This window comes from Papio anubis, chromosome 2, assembly GCF_008728515.1.
Source record: "Papio anubis isolate 15944 chromosome 2, Panubis1.0, whole genome shotgun sequence".
NCBI classification, from domain to species: Eukaryota; Metazoa; Chordata; class Mammalia; order Primates; family Cercopithecidae; genus Papio; species Papio anubis.
Window position 1 is genome coordinate 18,251,787 of NC_044977.1, and position 20,067 is coordinate 18,271,853.

Sequence of the window (20,067 nt, forward strand, 5' to 3'; positions counted from 1 at the left end):
TAAAAATTTTAAGATCTGTTAATTAAATATTAACTCCTCTATATCATCAGTACCTGTGGCAATAATTTCATCGATCATATTAAATATAGGCATATAAATAATATATAGAATTAGTACATAGAAATAAATATATTTTATTGAGTATTTTATTTATAAATAATACTAGTAATACTAATTCACATATATACATCTCAGAAAATATGCAGCAAACATACTTCCCCTACCTTTTTTGACATTTATAATTTTAAAAAGTACCCGCATAAATTGACTTTGAGAATGTTTGATTATATTGTTAATTGCGTTTGAATGGAATAAACCAATCACATAAAAATTTACTTAACAAGTGGAATTATTGCCCTTTGTTCTTTATATAGTCTGTCTCAGGATGTAGTCTTTGGTTTATTTAATTCCGCTGAAAAACAAGCAATCAAAGTGCTGATGGAGAATAAAGTGCTCTCAATATCAGCAAGATTTCTTGAGAAATTTCATTTTAAGCTCCATAATAATAAAGATACAGCTACATTTGAATATGGAATAAAATTTCAGACAGTGCCAATATAGTCATGAACAGTGGAACATTTTTTGGTAAAATTTTAAGTAAAAGTCTCTTCATCATACACAAATTCCAAAGGAAAAAAACTGAATTTTTTAAACAAGAAAGTGAAAATACTCTCTGAGCTCTCTGTCACATTCGTGAACGTCAGAGTTAATGCACACATTCAACCCAAGTTTCCGAGCTTTTCCCTTTATTTGCCTCCATGTGTCTCTGAGACTTCCTCTCCATCTCTTTTTTGGCTTGTCTTTTTTGCACTTACCCCTATATGGCATGATTATTCTCTACCTATTTTTCTTCCTCCTTCTTATTTTATTTTCACCCGCACAAATTTCTCTTTCCACTTTTTCTGTCCCTTTTTTCCTTTAAATATTTTGCTGTCCTCTTTCTCATCTATATTTTCTTTTGAGAACTTTTCTTAAATATTCTACAGAAGAAAAAATATTAAACTAGTCTATGAGCAGCAGACAAATGCTAACCAGTCTCCACATTTCATAGAGTGCTCTATTTCATCACCTCACTGTTTTGCCACTTGTTTCCCATTCACTTCTTATTTGCTGACCTTTATTCAATTACATAAGGGAAACTGTTCTCACTAAAACCACCAAAAATCACGTACTTTCTGAAACACAAAAGTGATTTTCCATCACTTCTTGTCCTACTACACCATTTATTGTGGCATTTGGCCCAGTACTTCACTTTGTCATTCTTTGTATTTTTCCTCCCTTTATGTTCCCAACACTCAGCTCTCTAGTTCCCCTCCAGCTTCTTCCCTTGATCCTTCTGCTCAGTATCATTTTCTGTTCTCTCCCTCATCTCTCTTTTGAACATCCAGGTTTTTGGGGACTTTTACAGGAAATAAGTTATTGAATGGATATTGAGTTTAACATAGAAATGCTAGGAAAGTTGGAGAAATTCACTGGAAAACAATGGCAGGAACAGAAGGAAGCAAGGCAGCCAGTCAACAGCCAAATCCTGTTCCAGCAGTAGCTTCATGAGTGTGGTTGTTTCTGCCACTGAACTGCCAATGACACAGCTTATATTATCTGCACCATTGTTTTTCAAACGCAGGATGCATGTCCTGAGATCTTGATATTTTTGCATATAATACAACTGCCTTTGTATTAATTTTTTAATTGTCCATGTACATTTGTCTCCATCTCTCTGTATCCAAATCTAGGTTGAGTGGGTTTGATTATACATATCAAGGTCAAATCCGTTGTCTGCCACTAAGATCCATGTGGGAGAAAAAGTATCAGATGTTGACCATCCAATAAATGACATCCATTCCCTACACTACCTTTCAATGTAACTTCTCAAGTATATATTTCCTTTTTTTGGAAATTTCAATTTTTATTTTAGATATAGAGGGTATATATGCAGGCTTGTTACATGGGTATACTGCAGGCAGGTAGTGAGCATAGTACCCAATAGATGGTTTTCCACCCATCCTCCCCTCCCTCTCCCATGTACTAGTCCAAAGTGTCGATAGTTCTCTTGTTTATGTCCGTGTGTGTTCAATGTTTAGCTCTCACTTGTAAATGAAAACATGTGGCATTTGGTTTTCTGCTCCTGTGTTGTTGGTTTGCTTTGGATTATGGCCTCCAGCTGCATCCATGCTGCTGCAAAGTACATGATTTCATTCTTTGTTATGGCTGTGTAGTATTCCATGTTATATATGTACCACATTTTAAAAATCCAGTCCACCCCTGCTGGGCACCTAAAATGATTCCATGTGTTTACCATTGCGACTAGTGTAGCAATAAACATAGGCGTGCGTGTGACTTTAACAACCAAAACAGCATGGCATTGGTACAAAAACAGACACATAGACCAATGGACAGAGTAATAAACTCAGAAATTAAGCCACATGCTTGCAATAATCTGATTTTCAATAAGGCTGACAAAAACCAAGCAATAGAGAAAGGATCCCTTATTCAGTAAATGGTGCTGGGATGACTGGCTAGCCACATGTGGAAGTATGAAACTGAACCTTTCCTTTCACCATATACAAAAATTCATTCAAGATGGATTAAATATTTAAATGTAAGACCTCAAGATGTAAAAATCCTAGATGAAAACCTAGGAAATATTCTTCTCAACATTGGCCTTAGCAAAGAATTTTTGACTAAGTCCTCAAAAAGCAATTGCCATGGAAATAAAAATTGACAAGTGTGACTTAATTAAACTAAAGAACTTCTCCACAACAAAATAAACCATCAATAGAGTACACAGACAATCTGCAGAATGACAGAAAATATTTGCAAACTATGCATCCAATAAAGGTCTAATATCCAGAATGTATAAGGAACTTAAACAGATAAACAAGCAAAAAAGTTTAACCCCATTAACAAATAAGCAAAGGACATGAACAGATCCTTCTCCAAAGAAGACATGCAGGCTGTCAACACACATGAAAAAAATCCAAATGCTCATCATTAATCATCAGAAGAATGCAAATCAAAATCGCAATGAGATACCATTTCACACCAGTCATAATGGCGATTATTAAAAAAACAAAACATGCTGACGAGGCTGTGGAGATAAGGAAATGCTTATACACTGTTGATGGAAATACGTTAGTTTAAGCCACTGTGGAAAGCAGCCTGGAGATTTCTCAAAAACTTGAAACAAAGCTACCATTTGACCCAACAGTCCCATTACTGGGTATATACGCAAAGGAAATTAGGTCGTTATACTATCAAGGGTTTTCGGTGTTATGCTTTTCTTTTCTTAATGTACTCTCCAATAGATAAGACATCCATTACTATGCCTTCAACTACTCCAATGACTCCCAAGTTATTATTTCTATCACTCTAGTAGAATTGTATTAGTAATACTAAACATCTCACTTACATGTTCAAAGCATGCGCACACTGCAAACTTGTCAATGCATCTGAGTTCTCAGTCTCTATTTTGAATGACAATCTGTCTACTCACAAAGTGACTCCTTTTTCCTTCACTGAATATACTTTTCTATCAAATATGTGACTAGTGCCACTGCTTTCCGAATGCTTTAGAATCTATTTCTTCATCCTCATTATTTGCAAGATTATAATACACATGGACTAGGCACTTGTAAACTTAATAAAATCCTGAGCCTCCCATCAACCGAACAAACACCCTCCTGGCCAAAAGGTCTCCAGAAAAATTGTAAAAACAGTTCCCAGTCATGACAGGGTGGGAAGTCAGATGTGCCCTGTTATACTTCCTCTCTTTTGCAGTTTAGACATGATAACTGACCGGTATTAAGTTAAGATTCAGATTATAAGACTGACAGAACATACTCTTTATGACAATAAAATTCCAAATTATAAACAGAACTTAAGGCCACACCAGGTAAGATTTAAGTCAGGCACCTCTACACTTAAAGAATAAACTGTGTTCTAACTGCCAGAAGGATTTTTTCTTTTTCTCTAGCAGCTAAACAGGCACTGGCCTCAAGATAAGCAAGATTAAAACAATTTGCAGCTGCACCAGATGCTCAGTAACTGAACCCCCTGCTAACAGACATAACTACAGCTTTGATTGGACAAGAGACTGATTTCAGTAACTTTCTCCAGATCAGAAGAAAACTGACCATGGACTGGTTCTGGCTGGTTTACAGAGATAGTGCATTTATGTGCCTTCATGTCCTGAGAAGACCTTTTGATGCATAGGGCCTAACTGTTACACATTTAAATGTTAACTCTCCACTCCAATGTGAACATGGGTTGTATGTTACATACATGTTTGTTGAACATGCATGTGCCAAGACCACTTTCATGAATACTCATAGATCCTCCTGTAACCTGTTGAATATGTATATTTAGCCAACTTATTTAGTCTAAAGCTCCTACCTCAAGCCCTTCTCCTTTGATGTGCCCATCTCTGGTCTTGGCCAGAGGCATGCTTCCCAGCCTACTTGATGGCCACCTTGCAGGCTATAACCCCTTATAAGAAATAAGTCTTCTCTCCTTTTCTAAACTTACCAATAGTGATTTTCTTCAGTTAACACACATTACATGCATTTCTGTCACCTGCCTTTTAAAAGTAGATTATGTGATCACATTTTTAGAATTAAAATAATTGCATTTATTTTGATTTCTTTTATTTCTCAAAACAGTTTCCATCTATTACAAGAATATGAAAGAAAATTAAAAGTGTATCATAATAAGAGTATGTTTTTCTATAAACTTCCCTCCCTCACTATTTGCTTTATAAGTCTTAGTGAGCGCTCTTTTACATTTAATGCATTTCATTTCAGGGATGTCGCATGAGGACATGGAACAGGATAATGCAACATTGCTGACAGAGTTTGTTCTCACAGGACTTACATACCAACCAGAGTGGAAAATCCCCCTGTTCTTGGTGTTCTTGGTGATCTATCTCATCACTATGGTGTGGAACCTTGGTCTGATTACTCTTATCTGGAATGATCCACAACTTCACATCCCCATGTACTTATTTCTTGGGAGTTTAGCCTTTGTTGATGCTTGGATATCTTCCACAGTAACTCCCAAAATGTTGGTTAATTTCTTGGCCAAAAACAGGATGATATCTCTGTCTGAATGCATGATTCAATTTTTTTCCTTTGCATTTGGTGGAACTACAGAATGTTTTCTCTTGGCAACAATGGCATATGATCGCTATGTAGCCATATGCAAACCTTTACTATATCCAGTGATTATGAACAATTCGCTATGCGTACGGCTGGTAGCCTTCTCATTTTTAGGTGGCTTCCTCCATGTCTTAATTCATGAAGTCCTTATATTCAGATTAACCTTCTGCAATTCCAACATAATACATCATTTTTACTGTGATATTATACCATTGTTTATGATTTCCTGTACTGATCCTTCTATTAATTTTCTGATGGTTTTTATTTTGTCTGGCTCAATTCAAGTATTCACCATTGTGACAGTTCTTAACTCTTACACATTTGCTCTTTTCACAGTCCTAAAAAAGAAGTCTGTCAGAGGCATAAGGAAAGCCTTTTCCACCTGTGGAGCCCATCTCTTATCTGTCTCTTTATATTATGGCCCACTTCTCTTCATGTATGTGCGCCCTGTATCTCCACAAGCAGATGACCAAGATATGATAGACTCTGTATTTTATACAATTGTAATTCCTTTGCTAAATCCCATTATCTACAGTCTGAGAAATAAGCAAGTAATAGATTCATTCACAAAAATGGTAAAAAGAAATGTTTAGATCTCATAGTAATATCTCTCATGTTTAGTAAAAAGAATTTTGCAGTTAGATAAGGTGTTTTGTTAAGTGTTCAAAGTTATTGTAATTATAATTGTTTTAGCATTTGAGTGACTTAAGGTTTTATACCTAATAAACTCCTTGAAATATTTATATATGTTATTCAAAAGCATTCAAGGAATTTTAACGAGATGTTCATGTCATATTAGATTATTAAAACAGAAAACAAATGAAAACGTTTACGGGTTTAAATACCCTTCATGTGGCTTTACAAATGCATTAAATGTTAAAGCACTGTAGTTCCTCTCAAAAGTATTTGAGTAGGAGATATAATACAGGTGACAGAATGGTATGGTCTGGAAACACATCACATTTAACTGCATTGTGGTGGCAGGTTTGTGTTTAGTTGAGCTGATCAAGATCTCAGGAATCCGCTGTCCCTCAAAAGGTCTTTTACTGCAGACTATTGGAAATGGTGAATTTCACTTCTTATAGGAATTTAACTCATATATCACTTGAAGCAATAAATAGAATGGAAAATGCAATCATAAAATAAGAAGTGAGTTAAAACTGCCAAGCAAGGCCAAACTCTAAAAGGATACTTTTACCTCTATTCATTTCTATTAGTAATAAGAAGAGGCAAGTTGCCTCTCTTTACTTATGATGCCTTCAGAGGCCTGTTACAGTTGTATTTGTATGATACTGGAAAACATGAAAAGATTCACATTGCTAACGAATTCAGAAAGCTACCAGATAATTTAAAAGTTAAGTTAGCGTGGATGTAGAGAAGAAAAATGCCAGAGGAGAAAGTAAATGGTATCAATTTTTCTAGAATTAAAAAAATGAAAGCAATGAGAAAAGGAAATCAGTAATATTTCCATAATTATTGGCATTTGTTGTGGATAAAAAGTGGCCTTAAATGCATGCTACCAAAGATCAAATAATGCTAAAACGATATGATCTCATTGTGTCCAGTGAGTGGCTAGGAAATGTGTCAAAATAAGCAAGAATATGGATGTTTTGTGACTCAAAATTCCTTAAATTTTAGCTTTCCTCACACTACATCCTCTTGCTGTATTATGAGTGATCCATCATCAGGTCACCCCCACTCTTACTCTTTCATCACTAAAATTTCATCTATATTCCTATTTATATCATTTCATCTACATTCCTGTTTATATCACCCAGGTCCCCAACCTAAAACAACTCACCTGTCTGTTTTGCAAGACTCTAGTTAGTATCTCCCTTATCCTTTTACAGTCTCTTATTTCCTAAACGATGCTGTCAGATAATTTGTGCACTTAAGTTTAATTAAGTCATATCCTACTTAATTAACTTTTAATGGATTGTCATTGCTAGCAGATTATATACATATGTGGTACATATATCTAGATATGAATATATACATATGGATATGTTTGTTTATATGTCTGTACAGATTGTGTAATATGCATATATGTTCCTCAACTAGTATTTATTCACCCGGAATTGTTCGAGATATTTTGCAAAAAAACTTCTTGGTTTAATTCTAGAGACTCTTCTTCCATGATTCTCTTAATGGAACCTGTGTTGCAGCCAAAGTGAGTTACTAGGAGACTTCTGTACACTCCTTACTCTGTCAGGTGCATGTTTTTGTTAATATAGCTCTCTCCACAGAGAATCCCCTACTACTGCAACTCACCTCTAAATCATTTGCAATTGGAATAATAACTTTCTTCAAGGTGTGTATGAAATGTTACCATTTCATAAAGTTTTCATCCGCAAAGCTTTTTCTGTTTACCTGGAAGAGGACTGGAGTGCTCACTCACTTAAAACAATGAGCACTTCATTTATGCTTCTTTTTTTAAAAAATTTTCAACTTTTAAGTTCAGGGGTGCAGGATGTGCAGGTTTGTTACGTAGGTAAATGTGTGCCGTGGTGGTTTGCTGTACAGATCATCCCATCACCCAGGCATTAAGCCCAGCATCCATTAGCTATTCTTCCTGACTCTCTCCCTCCTCCCACCAACCACTCTTCAACAGGACCCAGTGTGTGTTGTTCCCTGCCATGTGTCCACGTATTCTCATCATTCAGCTTTCACTTATAAGTGAGAACATGCAGTATTTGGTTTTCTGGTCCTGTGCTAGTTTGCAAAGAATAATAGCCTCCAGCTCCATCCATGTCCCCGCAAATGACAAGATCCCATTCCTTTTTATGGTTATATAGTATTCCATGATAAATACATACCACATTTTCTTTATCCACTCTATCATTGATGAGCATTTAGGTTAATTCTATGTCTTTGCTACTGTGAATAATGCTGCAGTGAACATACATGTGCATGTGTCTTTATAATAGAATGATTTACATTCCTTTGGGTATATACACAGGAATGCGATTGCTGGGTTGAATGGTACTTCTATCTCTAGGTCTCTAAGAAATTTCCACACTGTCTTCCACAATAGTTGAACTAATTTACACTCCCACCAACAGTGTATAAGCATTCCTTTTTCTCCACAACCTCACCAGCATCTGGTGTTTTTGTTGACCTTTTAATAATAGCCATTCTGACTGATACAAGATGGTATGTCATTGTGATTTTGATTTGCATTTCTCTAATGATCAGGGACATCGAGTTTTTCTTCATATATTTGTTGGTTGCACGTACGTCTTTTGAGAAGTATGTGTTCATGCCCTTTGTCCATTTTTTAATGGGGTTGTTTGTTTTTTTCTTGTAAATATGTTTAAGTTCCTTATAGATGTTGGATATTAGACCTTTATCAGATGCACACATTGCAAAAATTTTCTCATTCTTAGGTGGTCTCTTTACCCTGTGTTGATAGTTTCTTTTGCTGTGCAGAAGCTCTTTAGTTCAATTAGATCTTATTTGTCAATTTTTGCTTTTGTTGCAATTGCTTTTGGAGTCTTCATCATAAAATCTTTGCCCATGCCTATGTTGTGAATGGTATTGCCTAGGTATTCTTCTAGGATTTTTATAGTCTGGGGTTTTACATTTAAGACTTTAATCCATCTTGATTTGATTTTTGTATATGGTGTAAACAAAGAGTCCAGTTTCAATTTTCTGCATATGGCTGGTTTGTACTCTTAACGCCACTTATTAAATAAAGAATACTTTCCCTGTTGCTTGTTTTTGTCATATTTGTGGAAGACCAGATTGTTGTAGGTGTGTGGTCTTACTTCTAGGTTCTCTATTCTATTCCACTGGTCTATGTGTGTGTTCTTGTACCAGTACCATGATGTTTTGGTTAATGTAGACCTGTAGGATAGTTTGAAGTAGGGTAGCATGATGCCTCCAGCTTTGTTCTTTTTTCTTGGGATTTCCTTGGTTATTCAGGTACTTTTTTAGTTCCATATGAATTTTAAAATAGTTTTTTCTAGTTATGTGAAGAATCTAATGATAGGAATAGCATTGAATCTATAAGTTGCTTTGAGCGGTATGGCCATTTTAATGATATTGGTTCTTCCTATCCATGAGCATGGAATGTCTTTCCATTTTTTTTTTGTGTCATCTCTGATTTCTTTGAGAAGTATTTGGTAGTTCTTCTTGTAGAGATCTTTCACCTCCCTGGTTAGCTGTATTTTTATGTATACTATTCTTTTTGTGGCAATTGTGAATGGAAGTGCATTTGCAACTTGGCTCTAGGCTTGTCTGTTGGTGTATAGGAATGCTAGTGATTGCTGCACATTGATTTTGTATCCTGAGAATTTGCTGAAGTTGCTTGTCAGCTTAAGAAGCTTTTGGGCTGAGACAATGGGTTTTCTAGATATAGGATCATATTATCTGCAAACAAAGATAGTTTGACTTCCTCTCTTCCTATCTGAATACCTTTATTTCTTTCTCTTGACTGATTACCCTGGCCAGAACTTTCAATATTTTGTTGAATAGCAGTGGTGAGAGAGGCCAACCTTGTCTTGTGCCAGTGTTCAAGGGGAATGCTTCCAGGTTTTATCCACTCAGTATGATATTGTCTGTGGGTTTGTCATATATGGCTCTTATTATTTTAAGGATTGATTCTTCAATACTTAGCTTATTGAGAGTTTTTAACATTAAATGATGTTGAAATTTATTGAAGGCTTTTTCTGCATCTATTGAGATAATCATGTAGTTTTTGTCTTCAGTTCATTTATGTGATGAATCACATGTTTCGATTTGCCTGTGTTTAACCAACCTTACATCCTGGGGTTAAAGTCTACTTGATAATGGTGAATAAACTTTTAGATGTGCTGCTGGATTCAGTTTGCCAGTATTTTGTTGAGAATTTTTACATTGATGTTCATCAAGGATATTGGCCTGAAGTTTTCTTTGTTGTTGTTGTATCTCTTCCAGGTGTTGGTATCAGAATGATGCTGGTCTCTTCTTTTTTTTTTTTTTTTTCTTTTTTTACCTCTGGTAGAATTCAGCTGTGAATCTGTCTGGTCCTGGTATTTTTTTTTGGTTGGTAGGGTATTTATTACTGACTCAATTTTAGAACTCAGTATTGGTCTATTCATGGATCCAATTTCTTCCTGGTTCAGTCTCGTAAGTGTGCAGATGTCCAGGAATATGTCCATTTCCTCTAGATTTTCTCGTCTATGTCCTTAGGGGTGTTCATAATATTCTCTGATGGTTGTTTGTATTTCTGTGGGGTCAGTGGTAATATCCCCTTTTTCATTTCTGATTGTGTTTTTTTGAATCTTCTCTCTTTTCTTCTTTATTAGTCTGGCTAATGGTCTCTCTATTTTGTTAATTTTCTCAAAAAATCAGCTCTCGGATTTGTTAATCTTTTGAAGGGTTTTTCATGTCTCTATCTCCTTCAGTTCTGCTCTTGTCTTGGTTATTTCTTCTCTCTGCCAGCTTTGGGGTTTATTTGCTCTTGGTTCGCTAGTTGTTTTAGTTGTGATATTAGGTTGTTAACTTGAGATCATTCTAGCTTTTTGATGAGGGCATTTAGTGCTATAAATTTCCCACTTAAATCTGCTTTAATTTCATCCCAGAGATTCTGGTACATTGTATCTTTGTCCTCATTAGTTTCAAAGAACTTCTTGATTTCTGCCTTAATTTCATTGTTTACTCAAAGGTGATTCAGGAGCAGGTTGTTCAGTTTCCTTGTAGTTGTATGATTTTGAGTGAATTTCTGAAGCTTGAATTCTAATTTAACAGCATTATTGTCTGAGAGACTGTTACGATTTCAGTTCTTTTGCATTTGCTGAGGAATGTTTTGCTTCCAATTATGTGATCAATTTTAGAGTAAGTATCATGTGGCAATAAGAAGAATGTATATTTTGTTGTTTTGGGATGGAGAGTTCTGTAGATATCTATTAGGTCCACTTGATCCAAAGCTGAGTTCAGGTCCTGAATATCTTTGTTAATTTTCTGTCAGAATGATCTGTCTAGTATGGGGTGTTAAAGTCTCCCACTATTTTTGTGTGGGAGTCTAAGTCTCCTTGAAGGTCTCTAAGAACTTGCTTTATGAATCTGAGTGCTCCTGTATTGAGTGCATATATATTTACGATAGCTCTTCTTGTTGAATTGAACGTTTTACTGTTATATATGGCTTTCTTTATTTTCTTTGATCTTTGTTGGTTTAAAGTCTTTCTTGTGAGAAACTAGGATTGCCATCCCTGGTTTGTTCTCTTTTTCATTTGCTTGGTAAAATTTCCTCCATCCCTTGATTGTGAGACTATGTGTATCTTTGCATGTGAGATGGGTCTCCTGAAGACAACATACTAATGGATCTTGGTTCTTTATCTAGTTTGCCATTCTGTGTCTTTTAATTGGGCCATTTAGTCTCTTTACATTTAAGGTTAGTATTGTTATGTTTGGATTTGATTCTGTCATCATGATGCTAGCGTGGTGTTTTACAGGCTTGTTTATGTGGTTGCTTCATAGTGTCACTGGTCTGTGTACTTCAGTGTGTTTTTTGTAGTGGCTGGTAACAGTTTTTTCTTTCCATATTTAGTGCTTCCTTCAGGAGCTCTTGTAAGGCTGGTCTGGTGGAAATGAATCCCTCAGCATTTGCTTCTTTGAAAAGGATCTTATTTCTTCTTCACTGATTAATCTTAGTTTGGCTGGATATGAAATTCTGGTTGGAATTTCTTTTCCTTAAGAATGTTGAATATTGGCCCCTATCTCTTCCACCTTGTATCGTTCCCACTGAGAGATCCGCTGTTAGTCTGATGGGCTTTCCTTTGTAAGTGACGTAACCTTTCTCATTGTCTGCCTTTAACATTTTTTCTTTCATTTTGACTCTGGAGAATCTGATGATTATGTGTGTTAGGAATGATCTTCTCATGCAGTATCTTACTAGGGTTCTCTGCATTTACTGAATTTGAATGTTGGCCTGTCTAGCTAGGTTGGGGAAGTTTTTCTGGATGATATTCTAAAATATGTTTTCTGAGTTGGTTCCATTCTCTGCATCTCTTTTGGGTACCCCAATCAGGCATAGATTCAGTCCCTTACATAATTCCATCCCACATTTCTTGGAGGTTTTGTTCATTCCTTTTCATTCTTTTTTCTCTATTCTTGTCTGTCTGCCTATTTTATTTCAGAAAGATAGTCTTTGAGCTCTGAGATTTTTTTCTCCACTTGGTCTATTCTGCTATTAATGCTTGTGATTGCATTATGAAGCTCTTGTAGTGTGTTTTTCAGCTATATTCAGTCAGTTCTATTTCTCTTTGTACTGGCTATTTTGCCTGTCACCACCTGCATCATTTTATTATGATACTTAGCTTTCTTGCATTGGGCTACAATGTGTTCCTTTAGCTCAGTGAAGTTCATTTTTATCTACATTCTGAAGCCTTCTTCTGTCATTTCCACCATCTCAGCCTCAGCCCAGTTCCAAATCCTTGCTGGAGTCATTTGGAGGAAAGGGGGCTCTCTGGCTTTTTCAGTTTTCAGTGTTTCTGTGCTGATTCTTTCTCATCATTGTGGGCTTATCTAACTTCACTATTAGAGGTTGCTGACCTTTGGATGGGATTTTTGTGTTTTGCTGTTGTTTTTGTTGTTGTTGTTAACTTTTAACAATCTGGCCATTCTTCTTTAGGGTTGCTGCAGTTTGCTGGGGGTTCTACTCCAGACCCTAGTTACTGCAGATTTTCTAGTACCTGGAGGTATCACCAGTGAAGGCTGCAAAATAGCAAAAATGGCAACCTGCCCCTTCCTCTGGGAGCTCCATCCCAGGGAATACTGACATGTTGCCAACCTGAACGCACCTGTAGGAGGTGACTGGAGACTCCAGTTGAGAGATCTCACCCAGTCAGGAGGAACAGGATCAGGGACCTGCTTAAAGAAGCAGTCTGGCTGTGTTTTAGCAGAGCAGCTGTGCTGTGTTGGGGATCCCTTCAGCCCCTGATCAGTTTGGGCTCTCCAAGGCCTGCAAGCTGGACTGGGTGAAATGCCCAAACAGCAAAGGCATTGGCTTGCCTTGCCCCATAGAATATGGGCAGGGGTTACTGAAGGCCCAGGCTGGGAGGATCCACCCAGCGAAGAGGAATGGATCAGGGTCTCATTTAAAGAAGCAGTGTGGCCACACCGCAACAGAACAGCTGTGTCATGCCAGAGAACTGCATCTGCCTTGATCAGCTTAGACTTTCCAAAGCCCACAGGCTGGAATGACCAAGTTGTCAAAACAAAGGTGACAGCCTGCCCCTCCACCCAGGCAGTCTATACCAGGGAGAGATCAGAGCTCTGTCCAAAGAATATGGGCAGGCATGGCTTGAGGCCCTGGCTGAGAGGTTCCACCCAGTGAGGTGTAATGGATCGGGGTCCCACTTAAAGAAATAGTCTGGCTGTGTTTTATTAAAGAAGCTGTGCTGTGCTGGGCAGTCTCTTCCTTGTCTGGACCCTTTGGATTCTCCAAAGCCTGCAGGCCGGAATGGCTGAGTTGTCCAAACAGCAAAGATGGTGGAGTTCCCTTCCTCTGGGGACTCTGTCCTGTCTCGGTCAGGCTCTACCCTGTTGTCAGTGGCTGGCTAGAATTCTAAGCTAGTCTTATCTTGTGAAGTGCCATGGAAGTAGGGCCCACATGCTGATGCCGATTGGCCCCCTGGATTCAGCTCCCTTTCTAGGGATACGTATGGACCTCCACCTTGCCTGAGTTGCAGTTGGAGATTTCAGAGCCATTGTATGTAAAGCTCCTGGGTCTCCGTGTGTGCCTGAGTGGGTACTCTGCTGAGACTCTACACAGCCCTGGGTGTCGGACTCAAGACCCTGGTGGAGTGGGCTCACAAGCAGATCTCCTGATCCAAAGGTTGCAGTGTGACTTCCCAAGGTTGCACGTTCACTCACTGCTTCCTTGGTTGGGAGGTGGGTGTTCCCTTAGTGCCATGTCACTGTCACTCCTGGGAAGGCCATCACCCTGCCCAGCTTTTCTTTATTCTTTATGGGTTGAGTTGTTTTGCTGATCAGTCCTAGTGCAAGTACCTGAATATTCCAGTTGAAGGTGCTATATTCACTTGGCTCTTTCATTCCTCTCCGTGTCTGGAACACACTGTAGCTGCTTCTAATCTGCCACCTTGGTCCCTTCCTTATTTAATCTTCCTAAGCTACATTTGGCTTTCTATATATTGTCTTAAAGATCTTTTACATTACAAATCAGAAGTCCTACTGTGCTTTCTTTCTTTTGCTATGGGAGACTCAGTGGCTTACATACATGAAAGCCCAAAATAAGTACTTGTGAAATATTTGTGAAATCAAATAGAAACCAACAGTACAAATGCATAGAATACAGTGAATTGTTCTTGCTTTCTTTTTCATGAGGATTGGCTCTTTGTATAGAATATGACAAAATATCATGGAGAAGCTATTCAATCTTAAAAATTGAAGGATACAAAACATATACATATTTAAAACAAAATTCATTATTTCATATTTGCAGAGCTCCACTCACAAAAGTAGACCAGATCATTTGCCCTCTTTTTGTTCCCCAGAGAGGTACCTGCTAAGTAGCAGGAAACAGAGCTAATGGATTACAGTATAGCTGCTTTTATTTTTACTCCCCAGAGAATCCATGTTATTGTATATATTTATAGTTTATTGATTTTTATTGCTCTATAACATTCTTATTGTACTTATGGTTTTCAGTCAATTATCTATATTTTGCTTGTTTGTTCACTGTTATGACCCAAAGACAAGATTGGTAATATTAATACAAGCATCTGGTGTCTCTTCTGCCATTTTAAAGGTCTAGTTACCCAGTTGGCCTTTTCTTTGAATGAGAAGGTAGAAAACAAACTACGAATACATGGACAGGGCATATAGCATCTCAAGTCTTATTTTAGGTGGGGTGGCGGTTGGAGGAATGGAACAGGCAATTGGGAGCTCTGAAGAGCCCAGACTTTCTCTGCAGCCTTGTCCTGTACATTTCTAGTTAAAAAATGTATCTGCTCTGGTATGTCCTTCAGATATAATCCCAACTACTTTATGCCCTCAAGAAATTCACCAAAATTGCTAGTCCACTGATATAATCTCATTCTCATTTCTGTTATAGATTTATTCCTTTTAGTGCATTATTTTTGTATTTAGTGGAATATTAGAAAATAGGTAAATTATGTACTTGGGAAACCCCCTCCCCATTTTGGACAAGACATTCTTCTGAATTTTTAAAAAAGAAATTAAAGAAATATGTATGTATTATTTAATGAGTATTTAGATATAAAGAATAATATCACATTGAAATTTCATTCAATTGCCTATAACACCGCTCATGTTGGGTTGAAAGCACCCCATGGAACTACTAATAGCAATAGAAATCCTCTCTATTATATGAAGATGTATTTTTTACTTAATCTTGATATTTAAGTATTCATAGTTTTCTATATATATATGTTTATATTATATATATATTTATTCTCTCTGTGTCTCTATATATATTTATTTACTTATCATCTTATAATATCTTCTACTGCTCATGAGACTGCTGACAAAATTATCCTATACTGTGCTCAAAGAAACAATATTATTAGAATTTAGGTAAATGCAAACAGCAATAAAAACTAGAATAACAGCATTGTTCTAAGCCTGGGAATTTGGAATTTCCAGCCTCTGCTTTTTCCTTTCCTCACTATTTTGACAGTTAGATGTAAAATTCAATAGGACATCTGTTGCAAAGGATGAAGTATTGTGGTATTTTAAAAATACTTTTTCTTGGGAATTACTATTGACTGATGATAGCCAATCAAAACTCTATTGTCTCATTTCAGTAAGGTTAACAAGAGGGATCTATGTTTATCAGAAAAAAAATTGTATAGCTGCAATCACGCTTTGGAAGAATTTTCTCAAAACATTTCACCTATGGAGGAGGTGAAGCAAGATGGCTGAATAGAAGCTTCCAGTGATCATTCTCTCAAAAGGAACACCAAATTGAACAACTATCCACTTTAAAAAGACATCTTCAGGCTGGGCGCAGTGGGTCACGCTTGTAATCCCAGCACTTTGGGAGGCCGAGTAGGCGGATTATGAGGTCAGGAGGTCGAGACCATCCTAGCTAACACGGCGAAATTCCATCTCTAATAAAGATACCAAAAAAAAATTAGCTGGGCATGGTGGTAGGCACCTGTAGTTCCAGCTACTTGGGAGGCTGAGGCAGGAGAATGGTGTGAACCCGGGAGGCAGAGCTGGCAGTGAGCCGAGATCGCACCACTGCACTCCATCCTGGGTGACAGAGCGAGACTCCATCTCAAAAAAAGCAAAAACAAAACAAAACAAAAAAGCACCTTCATAAGAACCAAAATTCTGGTGAGTAATCATAGTATCTGGTTACAACTTCATATCATTGAAAGACACGCTAAGGAGGGTAGAAAACGCAGTTTTGAATTGCTGATATCACCCCTCACATACAAGGAGAGAGGATACATGTGCTTAGGGGAGGGAGAGAACACTGATTGTGGGACTTTTCATTGGAACTCTGTGCTGGCCTGTCAGAGGGCAAAGCAACACCAGGCAGAACTCAGTGCCCACAGAGGAAACATTTAGACCAGTCATAGCCAGCAGGGAATTGCTCATCCCAACAGTTGGTACCTGAGTTCTGGCAAGCCTCGACACTACAGTCTAAAGTGCTCTGTTAGCTTAAATAAACTTGAGAGGCAGTCTAGGCCACAAGGACCATAATTTCTGGGCAAGTCCTACTGCTGTGTTAGGCTAAGAGCCAATGGACCTGAGGGGCATGCAACCTAGGGAGACGCCAGCTAGGGTGACCAAGCAAGTGCTTGTGGCACTCCTCCCCCAACCCCAGGTTGCACATTCTTGCAGATCTTGCAGATCGAGGAATGACTGCAAATCCAGGAATGACTCCTTCCTTCCACTTGAGGAGCAGAAAGGAAAAAGTAAACAGGACTTTGATCTGCAACTTAGATACCAGCTCAATCAGAGTAGGATAGGGCACCAGGAGGCCCCAGTTCCAGGCCCCAGCTCCTGGATGACATTTCTAGATACACCCTGGGCCGGAAAGGAACCCGCTGCCTTGAAGGGAAGAACCCAGTCCTGGCAGAATTCTTCCCTTGCTATCTAAAGTGCTCTTGAGCCCTGAATAGTCATCAGTGGTACCCAGGCAGTACTCACCATGGGCCTTGGGTAAGACTCACAGATGAGCTGGTTTCAGGTGTGATCCATTACATTCACAGCTGTGGTGGCTACAGTGGGACACTCCTTCTGCTTGAGAAAAAAAAGGAAGAATAAAGTGGACTTTGTCTTGCAACTTAGGTACCCGTTCGGCCACAGTGGGATAGAGTACTAAGCAGGATCTTGTGGTCTCTGAGTCTAGACTTTGACTCTTGGATGGCATTTCTGGTCCTTTATCGGCCAGATGGATACCCACTGCCCTGAAGGAGAGTCCCAGACTTGGGAGCATTCACCACAAGCTGACTAATGAGCCTTTCAGTTTGGATTGAACACTAGCAGTAGCCAGGCAGTACTCATCATGGGACTGGGGCACTAGTAGCCACGAGGAGAGACCCCTCTGATTGTAAAAGGAGAGACAATAGTGAGAAAGACTTTGTCTTGTGGCTTGGGTGCAAGCTCAGCCACAGAAGAACAGAGAACCAGGTAAATTCTTAAGGTTTCTGACTCTAGGTCCTGGCTCCCACACAGCATCTGTGAATCCACCTGTGGATGAGGGAAACTTGCTGCTCTGAAGAAAAGGAAAGAATACTGGAGGGCTTTGCCACCTGCTCACTGCAAAGCCCACCTGCTCACTGGTCTTGAGTGAACATAGGCAGTAGACAGGTAGTGGTTACCATGGGCCTTGGGTATGACCCAGTGCTGTGCTGGCTTCAGGTCTAACCCTGCACAGACCCAGTGGTGTATGTCACCCAAACCTCAGCTTCAGGCAGCTCAGCACAGTGACAGAGACATCATTTGTTTGGGAGAAAGTAAGGGAAGAGAACAAGAGTCTCCACCAGATAATCCAGGGAATTCTTCCAGATCTTATCCAAGACCACTAAGGTGTTACCTCTTTGACTCTGTGACAATCACAGTGTTACTTTGCTTGGATTGCCTCCTAATACAGATATGGCTATAGTGACCAAAAACTTAGATTAAAACACCCAAGTTCCTTCAAATACCCATAAAGTCTTCCCAAGAAGGAAGGGTGCAAATAAGCCCAGACTGCAAAGACAATAATAAATACCAGACATTGAAAGACATCCACAAGCTTCAAGACAATCCAGAAAAACATGACCTACCAAATAAACTAAGTAAGGCACTGGGAGTCCATCCAGGAGAACCAGAGATATGTGACCTTTCAAACAGTGAATTCAAAATACCTGCTTTAAGGAAACGCTATGATTTTCAAGAAAACTCTCAAAAAAAGGACTCAGAATTCTGTCAGATAAATTTAACAAAGAGATTGAAATAATTTAAAAGAATCAAGCAGAAATTCTGGAGCTGAAAAATGCAACTGAAATAATAAAGATTACATCAGAATCTCTTAATAGCAGAACTGATCGAGCATAAGAAAGTATTACTGAGCTTGAAGACAGGATATTTGAAAATACATGGTCAGAGGAGATGAAATGAAAAAAAAAATACAAAAGAATGAAGCATGCCTAAAAGATCTAGAAAACAGCCTTAAAAGAGCAAATCTAAGAGGTATTGGCCTTAAGGAGTAGGTAAAAAGAGAGATGGGGGTAGAAAGTTTATTCAAAGGGATAATAACAGAGAACTTCTCAAACCCACAGAAAGATATCAATATCCAAGTACAAGAAGGTTATAGAACACCAAATAGATTTAACCTAAAGAAGCCTACCTAAAGACATTTAACAATCAAACTCCCTAAGGTCAAGAAGAAAGAAAAAATTCTAAAAGCAGCAAAAAGAAACAAATAACATACAGTGCAGCTCCAATATGTCCTGCAGCAGACTTTTTCAGTAGAAACCTTACAGGCCAGGAGAGAGTGGCATGACATATTTGAAGTGCCGAAGAAAAAACTTTTATCTTAGAATAATGTAAAAAATGAAGATATCCTTCAAACATGAAGGAGAAATAAAGATTTTCTCAGACAAATAAAAGTTGAGGGAGTTCACCAACATCAGACCTGTCCTATAATAAATGCTAAAGGGAGTTCTTCAATCTGACAGAAAAGAACACTAATGAGCAATAAGAAATCATGTGAAGATACAAGACTCACTGGTAATAGTAAGTACACAGAGAAACATAGAACAGCACTGTAATTGTAGCATATAAACTACTCACATCTTGAATAGAAAGACTAAATATGAAGTGATTAATAATCATAACTACAACTTTTCAAGACATAGACAGTATAATAAGATATAAATAGAAAAAACAAAAAGTTGAAAAGTGGAGATATGAAGTTAAAGTGTAGAATTGTATTTGTTTATCTTTGATGATTTATTTGTTTGCCTATGCGATCAGTGTTAATTTATCATTAGTTTAAAGTAATGGGTTATAAGATAGTATTGGCAAGCTTCATGGCAACCTCAAGTCACAAAACCTATACAAGATACACAAAAAAATAAAAATCAAGAAATTAAAACATGCCACCAAAGAAAATTCACCTTTACTAAGTGGAAAACAAGAAGGAAGAAAAGAAGAGAAGACCACCAAAAAAAAAAAAAAAACAGAAAACAAATAACAAAATGGCAAGATTAAGACCTTACTTATGAAAAATAACATTGAATATAAATAGACTAACCTCTCCAATCAAAGGATATATAGTGGCTGAATAGATTTTTTTTTAAAAGACCCAATGATCTGTTGCTTACAGGGAACACACTTCACCTATAAAGACACACATAGACTGAAAATAATAGGATGGAAAAAGACACTGCATGCAAATGGAAACAAAAAAGGAGGAATAGCTATACTTACATCAGGCAACATAGATTTT

At 37.8% G+C, this 20,067-nt stretch overlaps 1 protein-coding gene and 1 long non-coding RNA gene across 2 annotated transcripts in view; one reads left to right on the top strand and one right to left on the bottom strand.

Annotated features, from left to right (window-relative positions):
- LOC108584442 overlaps positions 1 to 20,067 on the bottom strand; it is a 47,800-nt gene that overhangs the window by 16,759 nt on the left and 10,974 nt on the right. Inside the window, exon 2 of the long non-coding RNA XR_001899514.2 lies at positions 17,280 to 17,369. This is a non-coding gene — a long non-coding RNA (uncharacterized LOC108584442). The remainder of the gene's footprint in view (positions 1 to 17,279; positions 17,370 to 20,067) is intronic.
- On the top strand, positions 3,135 to 7,619 carry LOC101017311 (olfactory receptor 5H2). The gene has a single exon (XM_021933961.2). The coding sequence runs from the start codon at positions 4,784 to 4,786 to the stop codon at positions 5,744 to 5,746; it is 963 nt and encodes a 320-aa protein (XP_021789653.1). The 5' UTR covers positions 3,135 to 4,783; the 3' UTR covers positions 5,747 to 7,619.

Excerpts from the sequence above, each read along its gene's own strand:
- LOC101017311 (XM_021933961.2), top strand. The coding sequence starts at position 4,784 with ATGCATTTCATTTCAGGGATGTCGCATGAGGACATGGAACAGGATAAT.